The sequence below is a fragment of the Rhinolophus hipposideros genome, assembly GCF_964194185.1.
Source record: "Rhinolophus hipposideros genome assembly, chromosome: 13".
NCBI lineage: Eukaryota > Metazoa > Chordata > Mammalia > Chiroptera > Rhinolophidae > Rhinolophus > Rhinolophus hipposideros.
The window spans coordinates 73,331,516-73,345,822 of NC_138059.1; the positions used below are offsets into that span (position 1 = coordinate 73,331,516).

General features: G+C 39.1%; 1 protein-coding gene across 19 annotated transcripts in view; it reads left to right on the forward strand.

The window, feature by feature from the left end:
* Positions 1-14,307, forward strand: part of RALYL (RALY RNA binding protein like) — a 498,623-nt gene that overhangs the window by 423,076 nt on the left and 61,240 nt on the right. For all 19 annotated transcript variants that reach the window (XM_081069856.1, XM_081069851.1, XM_081069849.1 and 16 more), the window contains one exon: positions 463-495. In XM_081069856.1, coding sequence (XP_080925982.1) covers positions 463-495 — 33 coding nt within the window. The remainder of the gene's footprint in view (positions 1-462; positions 496-14,307) is intronic.

The following is a 14,307-nucleotide window of genomic DNA, read 5'->3' on the forward strand; positions in this document are numbered from 1 at the left end:
TGCCCCACTAAATGACCACGGTTGACATGCTGCTTCTCTCTTCCTTCCAGAAGATTTACTGGAAATAAATTATTCAGTTAACATTTAACCAACACATGATAACGTTTTACTACTACAACAACCACAAATAGCTATATAGAAGCTTCCACAAATTACTATAAAAAGCAGAAAATACTTAGACAGTGCAAATCAGAATTAGACTAGCAATATTATTATCTTCATGTATTGTTTAAATGCTGCATCCCCACACCAAGTCTCTCTCACGTTTTTTAGCCTCTGCATTAATCCAGCCAGAATTTGAATTAGTCCACATTAGGGCTTAATGTATTATTTATAGCTTTTTACTGGTGCTAAATTTTCATCCAAACAACTATAATAATTCTGTCAGATTTATACAAAAGTATTTTTAAGTGTATAACATATTATTATATTAAATTTTTTTTCACATTTTTTTTTTCATAGACTTGAGTCAAAGGAGCCTTTCCTGTCTGTTGGGTGAGTATATGTCTAAATATTTTAAATCTTGCTTCTTTAATCGATTTTGAATTCCAATTAACAAGGTCTTCTGAGATGGTATTTTTCAGCCATTTAATCCCATGTTCAAAGTCATAATGTATGATTAAATACATCATTCCTTCAGCAACATTGCTAGCTATGCTTTATAAAAGCTTAAGTAAAACGCACGTTAAGCTGTTCAGTGACCTCAGAAATTCAGCTAAAGAATGTATATGAAATCCTGTGTCCTCAATAAACGCCAACCAGGTTAGGCAGCATTTATTTATGTTCTCATCACATAAACGTATGCTCAGATTGGTTTTGAAACTTCGTCTGGTGGTATCTCATTGTGGTTTTTATTTGCATTTCTCTAATGATTAGTGAGGTTGAGCATTTTTTCATGTCTGTTTGCCATCTGTATGTCCTCTTTAGAAAAATGTCTCTGCATGTCCTCTGTCCATTTTTTAATTGGGTTGTTTGTTTTTTTGGTGTTGAGTTCAATGAGCTTTTTATAAATTTGGGATATTTTATCAGATGTCTCATTGACAAATATCTTCTCTCATTCAGTAGGATGCCTTTTTGTTTTATTGATGGTTTTCTTTGCTGTGAAAAAACTTGTTAGGTTGATGTAGTCCCATTTGTTCATTTTTTCTCTTACTTCCCTTGCCCGAAGGGATATATCAGTAATTATAGTACTAAGGGTATTGTCTGCAAATTTCCTCCCTGCATTTTCTTCTAGGAGTTTTATGGTTTCAGATCTTACATTTCAGTCTTTACTCCATTTTGAATTTATTCTTGTGTGTGGTGTAAGGAAGTGGTCCAGCTTCATTTTTTTGCATGTGTCTGTCCAGGTTTCCAGTGCATTGTTTCGTACACCTGAACCTAATAATAAAATAAAATAAAACTTCACCTGAACCATAGCTTCGCTATTTCCTAGTCTGTCTCCTCATTTTTTGTACTGTTTCCGTTCAGTCTACTCTAGTTAGTGTTTCTTTCCCCGTTTTCTCCAAATTTGTCTCCAAAATCTATGTCTATCGTTTTTCCTTTTTTCTCTTTTCCTGTTTATTTCTCCACTACACTCATACTAACAGCTTCTCTGAACACAAAGCTGAAGCAGATTAAGTAAGAGTACCCCTGTCGTCCTCTGTTGGTGTTGTTCTATTCTACTAATAATATACTGTTGACAAGAATATACATGTACTATTTTCAGGCATTTAGAATTAATTAAGAATGACCAAAGTCATTTTTAACTGATCAAACAGTCCTTGGACTGATATATTAAAACACCTGGTTAAGGGACTTTTGCACTCTCAGCATTACGGTTGATATTCTAAAGTAGAAAAAATTGTTGGAAGATGTGATGTCTAGCTGAGAGGAAGTCATGTTGTAGGTGATGACAAAAAAAAGTCACGTCTAGGCAGCCATTATACCCACGCTTAATGACCAGAAACAGAATGGGGTTACATTTTTAAACAATCACGTCTTTTTTTTTTTTTATTACTTTGTTCGTGGCCTTTGGATATCTCTGTCACCCATTGAGCGTCATGGTTCCCTCTCCCCTTCTAGTCTTCATAAAAGCATTTCAGAAGGCATCTGAATCACAGGAATCAAAATAATTGTTTGGGACGCTGGGAAGGGAAAATGGAGTAGGTGCATTTATTGGAGGACATCATGAAAGATGAAAGGTCGTGTTGATCTGGTCCACAGAAATCGTTAGAGCATGCTTCTTTCCTTCGTTGATCATCAGCTGCTATTGTTAAAAACCTTTCAGCTTGAAGAAATCTTTTATTTGGAATGCAGCATGAGCTCAAGTCCTGCCCTCAAGTCGTGAAGGCTGAAATGGTTTCTCTTCATGCCTCACTTAGTGCAGCTTCTCTGAGGCATTTCCTGTCCTCCAACTGCTCTGAGATGGGGGTCACATTTTATTGCATTCCTCTGTTTCACCAGGGCAGACTCTAAGTAATCTCTGCTTTAAACATATCGGGAGTTTAGAGCTCACTAGCAGAGAGTTCTGGAGAAAAAGTTTCCAAAGAAAAATGATTTAAAACTCAGCACAATGGGAAGACTAGCCTGGTGGGAAGAAAATATTGTTCCTCCTTAGACAGACTTAAAAGAGGTGAAACATGCAACCCAAATGGTTCTGCTGACTGGATATTTTATGTTATCGCTAAATTTCTCCATTCCCCTCCATGAAAATGATTTTAAAGGAAATTGTCCAAAAGTATGTATGAATCTCTCTCCTGACCCTGTTCGGCAAGAAACCAGGGTGACAGTGAACATAAGGGACACACATGAGCCTACCAGGCAATGGGTAATCTGTAAGAACCGTTGTGCAAATTTGTGACTTTTATGTCAGTCACTTGCCAGAGGGATTAAATGCATAGAGTGTGTGGTCTGTGGTATTAGTGGACACATGGTTGACACATTGAATTTTTCTAGGACCCTGCACATCTCCTACACATAAATTTTAATGCTTTGTTGAATAAAAAATTATATTAATGAATAAATCAGTGCTATCACATATGTGGGTCCATTGCCAGCCAGTGTCTTAAAGCACTTGTTCATATGTGCTTCTAGAAATTGCTTTCACCCTTCTAGGCTCTGACACTTACAAACTAGCTGCATTAGTTTAGGCAATTTCTTAAATTTCCAAGCGTCAGGTCGTTAATTATGAAATGGAGATTAAAGAAGGTAAATTAGATCAAACATTTAGCACTGTTCTTGGCACAGAGGAATTGCTCACAAATGTTAGCTATTGTCATCGTTCTAGAAAGCATGTTCAGGTATAAAGCTCTAAAAAAATCAATCTGAGGATAAAACTCCACTTTTACAGGATATGCTTTGAGTGACATGTGGAAGCCAAGAGAAGCTTTTATAGTTGGACAGAAAAAAATAAAAAGTGTGAATGGAATAAGCTATCAAAGAGATGACTAGCTATTGTGTTTCATATTTCAATGATGAACACTAGTAATTGTCATATAAATTTTTAAATGAAAAGAAATATTGATACATTTGAATGTGCGTCTTGTCTTAATATAAATATGGGGGCAGCATTTCTCCGTTGATAAATGTGCTGCAGGAATCCCGAAATAACAGTTTTAAATGTCACAACAGAAACTCAGTTTGACTGTGCCAATAGAAAAAAGTTGTCAAAGAAAATTACAACACAAGGAAGTATTTGCCTATGGTAAAACATCAAGGAATTATGAAAGGAAGTTAAGTGAAACCTCAGTTCTTAGACATCCAACTCTCCATCGATATCAGAGGAACTTTCTTTCATATGCACCAGCCAGTGATTGATAAAATAAGGTCAATAGGAAAAATAAATTATAAACTGTAGCCTAGCGGAAGGCCTGAAGGCTCATCCCACAGTCTGATGCTGTTCACCCAGGGTGGGTCAATAGATGCAGTGCTTTCCACGGCCATCTAGCAATGCTGATACCAGTTCCGGAAGCCTCTCTCTACGCCATGCTTGCTGCCTCCCCGATCCTTTCCTTACGCACGCACAGGCTGCCCTTACAGACATCGGTCTCTCGCCTCTCCTCGGCAAATCGCTGCCAGGTAACTTCCCATAGTCTCCCGCTGGGGTGCACGTGGTGGAGGTGGACTCATTGACCTAGAACCGCCTTGGAGGTCACTCTTGTGAGAACAGGACAGAGGTCAAGAGAGCAGGTGTGACCTGGTGTCTGCAGCGTGTCCAGGACACACATGGCCCGTGCTCAGATACATATAACTCATTCAGATGTCGTCCCAGACCTGAGCCTGGGATCACACTAAATTTTAAATGTTAAATTATTAAATGATACCATTTAAATATTTAATAAGTTATTTTATTAAATATTAATAACGATGTTTTCTATTTTAAATGATTATTATAAAGGTAGCTCACATGAATGTATTATTTATGTGTAATACGTATTACATGTATAATTTATTGCAAATATACAATATAAAATATGTTTTATTACAAATATAAATTTAAATGATAGATTTAAAAACTACATTTTTTCCTCCCATCTCACTCACCAAACAGTAAAAAATATTGGTTCAACAACCTGATTTTTCAACATGGACTTAAGCTTGACTACTCCATGAGTACTATATGGCTGATAATCTCCTCCTCCTCCTAACGTTACATGTTAAAGCAATTAAAAATCTCTTTGGGCAAATGATTCCTTGTACACAGCGTCCGATAGATTCTGATTTGGGAAGGAAACTGGCAGAAAACAGGCATCAAGTTTGCATTGAGGAAAGTACACAAGAACAGAGTAGTCATTTCAGTCAAGAGTCAAAGCTAGAAATCTTGGCAGAAAAGCAGCCTTGAAAAAGCTCTCCACAGCTTTATAATCAAAAGCACAGAGGAGGGAGAAGGAAGTCTCTGTCCTTTTGACGCTTGAGAGTCGCCATGTAAAGGACACGACGAGGCAGCGTATGAGTGAGTTCCCAGCAAGCACAAGTCGCGGGTGACACTTTACAGACCCTGAGCCACTTTAAAAATATACTCGAGGCACGAAATGAAAATTTCCATGCGACTTATTTCTTTTTACTTCTTCAGCGTGACGTTGACCTTTTTAAAAGAAGAATTTTCATACCAAGCACTTGTATTTCGGAACTGAGTTTTTCACTTGATGAATTTTTGCACGAATGGCTTTATTACGAGAATGATTATTTATTGCATGGGTCAAAAAAGTTTCAGAGTTTTTTGCTGTACTAGAATAATTTAAATCACTCAGACTAATTTGGAAATTATATTGATATAGCTCAAAATATATTATTTTTCAAGCTTGGCTGAAAGACATTCAGAAACACATCAAGGATAAAAATCCCAATTATTATGTTTATCTCCGTTGAGGCTCTGTGAGTGAGCTGATGCTCACTGACAAGCCCAGACCCCCAATGCCTGAGTTGTACAGGACCTATTCTACTCAGAGGGCATTAATACACTATCAGCCTAAGTGTCCCTAGACGGATGAATGGATAGAGAAAAATGTGGCATGTAAGATATGAGCTATATATATCTACGTATATAATATGATTCGGCTTTTATAAAGAAGGAAACCCTGCCATTTGTGATGACATGGATCTATCTGGAGGACATTATGCTGCATGAAATAAATCAGACGCCAGACATGAAAAGACAAATCCTACATGATGTCACTTACAAATGGGAGCTGAAATAGCTGAACTCAGAAACAGAGCGTAGGATGGTGGGTGCCAGGGTGGTGGGGAAGTGGGGAGACAAAGTTTCAGTTATTCAGGAGGAGTGAGCTCTGGGAATCTAAGCCTGGTGACTGTAGCTAATAGTATGTGTTGTGTACTTGCAATTTACTACTTAAAAAGAGTAGATCTTAAGTGTTCTCACCACACACACAAAAAGCAACTATTTTAGGGGATTCACAGGTTAATTAGCTGGATCGTGGTAATGCAACCGTATCAAAATACCCCAGGGTACACACTAAGCATACACAGTTTTCATTTGCCAGAAAAATAAGATCTGTAAAAGAAAAGCAAAGAATGGAAAGGAAATGCCTGGTGAAAAGACCACTTTCTTTAAGAATATCAGATTTCATGAGTGACGCAGCGATGTCTTGAAGTTTATCCACTGAACTCTGTGGAATCGTGGTGGTGACTGTTTGATGAGCTAAAACCCAGGTGCAGTGTCAGAACTGAGGGAAGGAGAACAAGAAACTGACCCTGAGCTTTAAGCACACCCCTCTGACACCATGGAACCCCTGAGGCCAGTTGAATGCCTTTCGTTTGATGATGTGGTTTCAGTTTCTTTAAGTCTCTAGGGAAATAGGGATAAGGAAATAGAGCCAATGTTCCCCTTCTAGAAGCCTGTTCTTTTATTTTTTAGACTCAATGCTACCGCCAAGTTAATGATTGTGTTAGCAATTGTGCTTGTTTTATGTTTTCCAAGGCCTGCAGGCGCCTTCTCTGGAGAGGGCACAAGGCTGCCATGGGCATTTCTGTAATCGAAAGCAGTCCTGCTTTCAGGCCTGACGCTACAATTGCCATTTTAATTTATCAACCTGCCACTCAGCAAAATGCTGTTAAAACATGAAAGCTGAAAGCCATCGCTTACTGCCAGACCTGTCAGAGACACTCTTCTGTACTCGTCCAAATCATTTAAACTGCCCTTGATGGCACAGACCGTATCACCGATAAATTGGGTAATCAATCATGTATGTACATAGTTCGACAGTGGTGCCTTGGACGCATGGGTTCCAGGACGCTCTTTCCAGAAAGAGGAACTCATCGCTCTTCAGTTGTGAAATACAGTAGAGTCATCAAAAACAGTCTTCCTCGGTCCTTACAATGTACAAACGTCTCAGGAAGCAGAGGCGCTGAACGTAACCGAAACAACTTTTATTTCTTCAGTGAAATGTTCTCCTCGGGGAAAGGCAAGTAATTGTAGATTACAGCGGGCAGGAAGAGAGTCTTACTTGGAAGGAAGAAAATACATGGGATCATTAAATAGATTTATTTAAGTTCTGCTTATACGGAAGGCAGTGATACAGGATTTTGTTGCTGATGATACTTCAAAAGAAGGTTATCAGCATTTCTGCGACGGTCCAATTCGTTCGTATAACAAAGTGTCGCATTAAGCCAAATGTCACAGTCCGTGTCCATTTTATTTTGAGAACTGGTATCTTACATATCATAGCAGCCGCTCCCCAAATCTGGATGACAGCTTACTCATCATAAAATAAGGTGCTTAAAATTCAGTCTGTCATTTGAGATATACATATGATACCTATTCAATCATTAAATCCATGCAACCCAATAGCAAACCTGGTGTTATACAGGCTACATGTATATACTCAAGATAAAATGATGTTAAAATTGTGACTTGAGTGACATTGGCCAAATAACTGTACCACACCATCTCTTACCCATAGCAGCCCTCACCACTTAATTGTATTTAAAAGGCAAGTCTAGTGAGAAGTCCTTGAAAATCTGGAGGATTTGTGGTCCCTTCCTAGCACACAATTCAAAATTAGCTAAATGAATGTCTAGGCATCAAATACCCTTGCATGAGAAAATAAATAACTGCACTTGGCATGCCTGAACTCTGACTTCTGAGAAGAGCTGATCGTAAGTGGCATTGTGGAATCAGATTTTCAGCCATCGCAGCCCTGACGGTGTATCAACTCAGACAACCACCAGTGTTTCCTACAAGGGCCGTTTTCAAAAATGAGTTTTGGGAAGTGTCAGGTCCCCTTGCAAAAGGTGAGCATACAGTCTGACTGATGAAAGAAACAAATAGTGAGTATCTACGTGAGGAAAATAGAAATGGTGGCTCAGATTATTTCGATGTCGTATGTAGAAATAATGCATGAAGATGGTGCTATTTGGCCAATGTTATTCAATTTGAAATAAGGTCTTGGCCTCCAATACTTTTAAAATCTGTCCTGAGAACAGTCACTCACTAGATATAAGTATGCAAAATAAAGAAAGGGCTTTGATGTCATTCATTTGAATTTAACCCACCTCAAAGGAAGGAAAACTTAGCTACCTTGAAGAGAATAAATCCCGTCTCCTTTTTCTAACTTCATAAAACATACCTAAACCTGACTTTCCCATGGAATCATACTTGACTAGCTCAGTAATTTCCCGGCAGTACAAACAGCACACTATCCTGAGAGGGTTCAAAGTATTGATGAGCCTTTATTTTCTGTTGTTCAATGAATCTTTAATGAGTCTCATGTAGAGAAAACAAATATTATAAGTTTTTTTAATACTGGAAAACAGAGACAGAGATGTAGTGTAACCTCCATAAAGACACACAGCATATCAGCAGCCATAATGCAACCCAGCCTGAGGCTTTTGCTGAAAAAGATGCCATTGCATGCGTACTACCACTTTACACCCTCTCTTTAGAGTTCATATTTATGTGAATCCTCACGAACATCTAAATAATAGCTTTAATTACTGAGGAAAATAGTTATGTACATAAAAAAGTTATTTGTTGCCTTTAGAAGCATTGTGAATCGCAGACTGGCATATAAAAGTCTTGGCGAAGTTTTAAAGCCTCGCTTCCCAATTAAACTCTTCAGCCAGCCAAGAATGACTGATCTTTATTTTATCTATCTGAAAATATGATCTTTTCGAGTCCAGAATGCTTTTTGATTCAAAAGATTTCCTACTTAACTCTGCAGAACAAATCAGTTATCACAGTATAACCGATCACTGCCAAATATTAGCAAAAGCCAGGCATGACTTACGCTTCAAGAGCTTATCCGGGGGAAAAAATGCTTTGAGCAGCTATATTTTGGCATACTAAGGTAGATGCTTTAAAAAAAGAAAAAATCACACTCCCGCCCCCCAAATGTTTCATGTTTTTAGAAACCTTATTGTTTTGTTGGTGAAATTTTTACAGGATCACCTTCAGAACTTACCATTAGAACTTACCTGCAGGCCTCGTTAAACTTCAAAATGACCTAACGGGATCGACTCAATGATAGGAAACCCTTGACTCTAGCTTTTTGTTGGCTTCAGTGAAAAACGTAGCAAAGATGGAATGCTTGAGGAGACATTTATCCCAGATATTGGCTAAATTATTGTGCCAGGCAGGCAGCATTTCAATGGACTGTGTGTTATCCCCAATTGGATACTAAAACTCCTGAAAGCCTTTCAAAAAGTGAGGCTCTCCAGAGAAGTCATGTTTAAAACATGCTCCTTTATCCTGGGCCTATGGTTAGCCACAGTAATCGCAGCAGGCCCGGGGCAGGTTAAGTCCTCCAAATTTCGTGGAAGGCCACCAAGTCACAGATCAGGGACTGCACAGTGAATCAAAGCATTTGTCCCTAATTTTCTTCAGTCTCCAGGTTGGGGGCTGCAGCTCTGGAGCAAGAATGCACTAGCGCTGCTTCCCTTTCAGCAGGGAGCCGCTCTCCAATTCCGTGAAGTGCATCGGTTTACTGTGTGAAGGGTATCGTGAGTGACTGCAAAGTATGCTGTGACAATGTCAGCTGCTGCTCTACACCAGCCTGTTACACAGGGCGTGTGTCTGAATATGGAGCTTCCTCCCACATTCCAGATCACAACTCCGAATTATCATTGCTGGGGAGTTTAGTAAGGTATTTAGACATTTATTTTTTATTTTTTATTTTTTATTTTTTTTAGGTGATAGACATTTATTTTTGACAATAACAGATGAAGAGGGCAGTGCCCAATTATTTAGATTTAAGTATCTCATATGTTGAGGAAAGTTCTGCAGTTCACAGTATTTTAGAGAACACTGTTAGTTGATTGACGTTTAAACCTTCAAAGTACAAACCAAGGGTTAAAAACAGAAAGGGGATGTTACGATGCCATTTCGTTTTCATCAAAGCTTCATTCCCAGGATCTTTATCTTTATTTCTCTGTATTAATTATATCTGGATGAGATTTATTCCGTGCAAAATGCTATACGAGTCCCATCGCTGGGTGCAAAGCAAGATACCAAACTGCTTCCCATAGCGGCTTCAGTCAAATGGTGCCAGTCCGTGAACTGTCTTTACTGGTCTGTGACTAGTGAAATACAAAAGGAAGAGGAAGCACGTAGAAACTTCGTAGCATTTCAATACTGCTGGGACACCTAAGTGTGCAGTTTTGTATCTTAGGACATTATTAGCCTGTGAGGGACTGGAAATTTTAAAAATAAAACTGGTCCTTCAACATAATAAACGGAGAAGCAAGCCTTGGACAAAACTAAGCCATTGTGTGTAAGGACATTCTCAGCTAATGAAGAGAATAAAAGCAAAGAAGCTGACATCTGTCACACAGGGCACCGCTTGGTAACTCCAGTCTGCTAAAGAAGACAAAGGTTAAAGAGGCAAAAATCTGTACTATAAGGTATGACTTGATAACTCTTGAGAGACATGCTATGAACAGAAAGTTCTGGGGCTATTACTGTGTGATGGGATGCGTTTCTCTTTGGGACGACGGTAGTAGTTCCATTGGGCTGCACGGAAGGGTATCTTAGGAGAGACACTGCAGGACATAACTGAAAAATTAAATACTAACCACATTGAGAGAAACTGGAAGGCCCTGACTATACTTGAACATTTTTTCAACTCCCCTCTACCCATCCCCCCATTCCTCACCTCCTTTTTCTTCTCTTCAGACTTTGACCTGATATTAATTTCCTCTCTGTGGTTTCCGTTGGCTTGTTGTGTTGTTCTTTTTCAAATGAGATTAAGCCTGAGTTCCTTTCTTTTTCATCTTTCCTCTTTAACAAGGAAGCATCTAAAGCTCGACATTTCTCTGAGTCGCGTTCTCACTGTGCCCCATGAGTTTTGGAAGAAGTGTTCTTATTTCTTCCTAGATAATAGGAAAGTTCAATTCTGATTACCTCTTCAATCCTGCATCAGTGTGAACAGAGAGAGACCAAGAAACTGGCACTGGTGGTGAAGGAAAATGCAGCCCAGGGCAGGTGCCCTCCTTCCCAAAACCGGCGTGTGAAAGCTAAATGTTATGTTTTGACCACGTAGTTTGACTTGAATAAGATCATGAAATTTCAACTTGGAAGATCTCCCAGAACTATTGAAGGCATTAATTCTTTCCTCTGCAAAATCCCTAACAGAGGGTTTTCAGGCTCTTCTTGAGGCTTCTGTATTTGTCTTTAGCTCATACAACGCTTTGTTGTGCTATCTTCCCTCTTATGATTCTATTGTCTTTCCCGAATTACAAGCAGGCCAAGGTATTTGAAACTCCTTGTTCTCTTTCTTTGTTACATTTAGCAGGAACATTCTTCCTTGTAATTACTACTCTTTAATACTTGTTCTGCTTCTGGAGCCACGATGAATAAATTCAATGCCTCTAACACTAGACGGCCTTTCAAATATTTCTACAACTAGCAGGCTTCCTCCCCAAAGCTTTTTTTCTCTAGACCAAACATCCTTATTTAATTCTGCCATTTTCATTGTTTTGAGGCTTCTTGCCGCTCTAATTTCCTTCATTTGTATGCATTCCAGTTGGTTAAAATTCTTCTGAAACTTCCCTGAAACACACTAAACTATTTCTAAGGGTGTCTCAAAAGGAAAAGTCTAGTGGAATTCTTAACCTCTTTTTCTAAAAGACGCTACAGTTCATTTCATTAGCTTTATGGTAGTGAAAACTTAGTAGTGAATATTGACAAAAATACCTAAATATTTCTTACACTGATATCTAGTAAGTCATAGACACTGTGGCTTCTGCTCTGGACTTTAATTGAGAGTCCAAGGAAGAAACCATCTGGACGTGCCTCGCTTCCTAGACTGAGAATCACAGCTCATTGCAGAGGGTGTGGCTGTAGCCAGCTGCGTGGCAGAGAAGGGTGTTGGGTGTTGGTGGGCTGGGGATAATGGCACCCTCCTGCTGGGGTGCCAATTAGTATCAGTGGTTCTCCCACATGGTGCTGATACCCTCCTCTACCACCTAAACCCTGTGCGGGCAGAGCAAGAAGAAAAGCACGTGGATACCTGGAAAAGGAAGCCCCTTCTTCTGTGCCTTTCAATTTTCCTGCAACGTCCCCTATTGGCAGACACTAACATTGGCAATGCAAAAGGACAATGGCAAAAGAGCACCGTTTATGAGTTCCAGCTCCATTATCACAAAGCAAGAGAAAGAAAAAAGATAGATTGAGAACTCAAAGGCAATGAATTGATCATTTTTGGCAGAGAGGTTCAACCCAACATGGCAATTATAATGGTGTAAAATTCTAATATTAACTATCAGGTGTTTGAAAATTCTAATACAGACATTTTATTTTCTTACAAAAAAAGTAATAATAAATATTACAGCGGAAAGTTCCACAGACATGTAACATTCAATTCAAAAAATATCTCCTGGGCGACCACAAACACCGTTTCTTTTCAGAGCTCACAATGAAGTGAGATAGATTCATAAGTGGTCAATTACAGCATAATATGTTCAGATAGAAGTATGCACAAGAAGCGATATGGATGAGCTCTATACACTTATGGCTAAACTCAGTTAAAACAAAGAGATGAATTATACACTACCGGATTCTGACATGAATCCTCCTGGAATAGCTTACAATAAAAACTCCAGTGTCAAGAAATTCGGGCAGACTAAGTCCAAAGAAGGAAGACAGGAATAATTAATGGAATAGAGAGATCGGTTTGTGAAGGGAAAGGCTAACAGAAATCAATCTATATGCCTAGCTATGAGCCAACAAGATCAGGGAGCTGACAAGCATGAGTCCAATACAAATACAAAAAGACTACAATCAATGAAGAGCACAGTAAGTGGAATTTAGAGTAACTCAACAAACTTTTTAGTTGGGGAAGATGTGGAGCTTGAGTTGGACCTATAAGAATGCATGCATATTCAACAGAAAGAACATATGACACATGTGGGCAGATGGAGACCTTGAGCAAAGCCCCCTAACAGGAAACTTCTGTTGGGCAACCAGTTGGGCTGGTGAAAAAGACTGTGTGGAGATACAAGAATACCTCTCCCTCTGAGAGCAAAGGGTTTTTCTGTGCCACACAGAGAGTAGGAGCTGGACAACGCTGAATGATTTCAGGAGATGCACTTTGGATCACTTTGAAGGTCGAAGATTCTGAACATCACCTTGTAAGCCACGGAGAGTAACTGGAGAGTTTGCTGTTGTTATTTGATTATTTTGGACATTTGGTAGAAAGAATGCTAATGATTATTAGCAGCGTATATGATGGATAGGAGACGTGGAGATACTTGGGACCAGGAATACCGGTTGGGAGATGATTTCACTGGTCCAGGCAAGACTGTATATCTTTAGGCCAGTCTTCAAAATAGCTAGATATTTGGTTCTCCTGGTTTTATACTTTTAGTTCTCTTGCCCAATGCATCAGGGTGTTTATAAAAAATAAATTTTCACTCTCATGATAGCCTGGAATTTTATAAATCCTTTAGGTTCCTGCTAGCCACCTCTACTATTCCAAAAGTCCTTAGTAGTAAATAATGTTTTGTCAATGAAATTTAGACTAACTTACTTCACTGGTTTTAAATTTTGAATCTATGTGTGTACTTGTATCCACTACACACACACACATACACACACAATTTTAGGTATGTGTATTCCCTACAAAAAATGGACAGTTTTGTGCACATAGTATCTTAGCAAAGTTTATAAATCTGTTTTACTGTATGTACATACACTGACAGTTGGAAACCTACACTTCATCTATGATGAGTTAGAACCAGGATCTGTAGATGTCTCTGAGGACACTTCCATCACCATGGAGATGTATGCTCTGGACATTCGGACAGTTGGCCCATGCTCTAACTCCTGCCTTCCTGACTCCCGTAGGTACGCTGAAGAATAGCGGTGCCAAAGGGAGAGAATCAATGTGGGGAAGCACGGTCCACCATACTTGTTCACATTTTTCCACTACTAGTCCTTGACCATCATGGGCTACCTGGTGAACACTTACTTGGCAAATCCCTCTTCTTTTAAAAGGACCCATGCCGTGTTTGATACCAGCACCCCATTGGCCAATTCTACTTCTCTCACCCATAAGCTCTCATAGCAGTTTTCATTTTTATCCTGGCATTTATCAAATTCTGCTTTGAGTTATGGTCCTATGCACATTTGTCTGGTCCCTTATGCTTAGACTGACATTCCTTTAGGGTCGAAGCCGTGTTCTGCCAATATTATCCACAACTCCCAGGACTGTGCGTACAGTAAGTGCTCAATAATTGATTATTCAGTTTAATTTAGAGAGCCAGATACAGTAATTTGGAAGGCAGGATGTCTGTTAAGAAACCATTAAAATTCTCCCTCCTGGAGCTAAGAAGTTTATTAATATTCTTCAGATTATATTTTAATGAAGTTTTGTG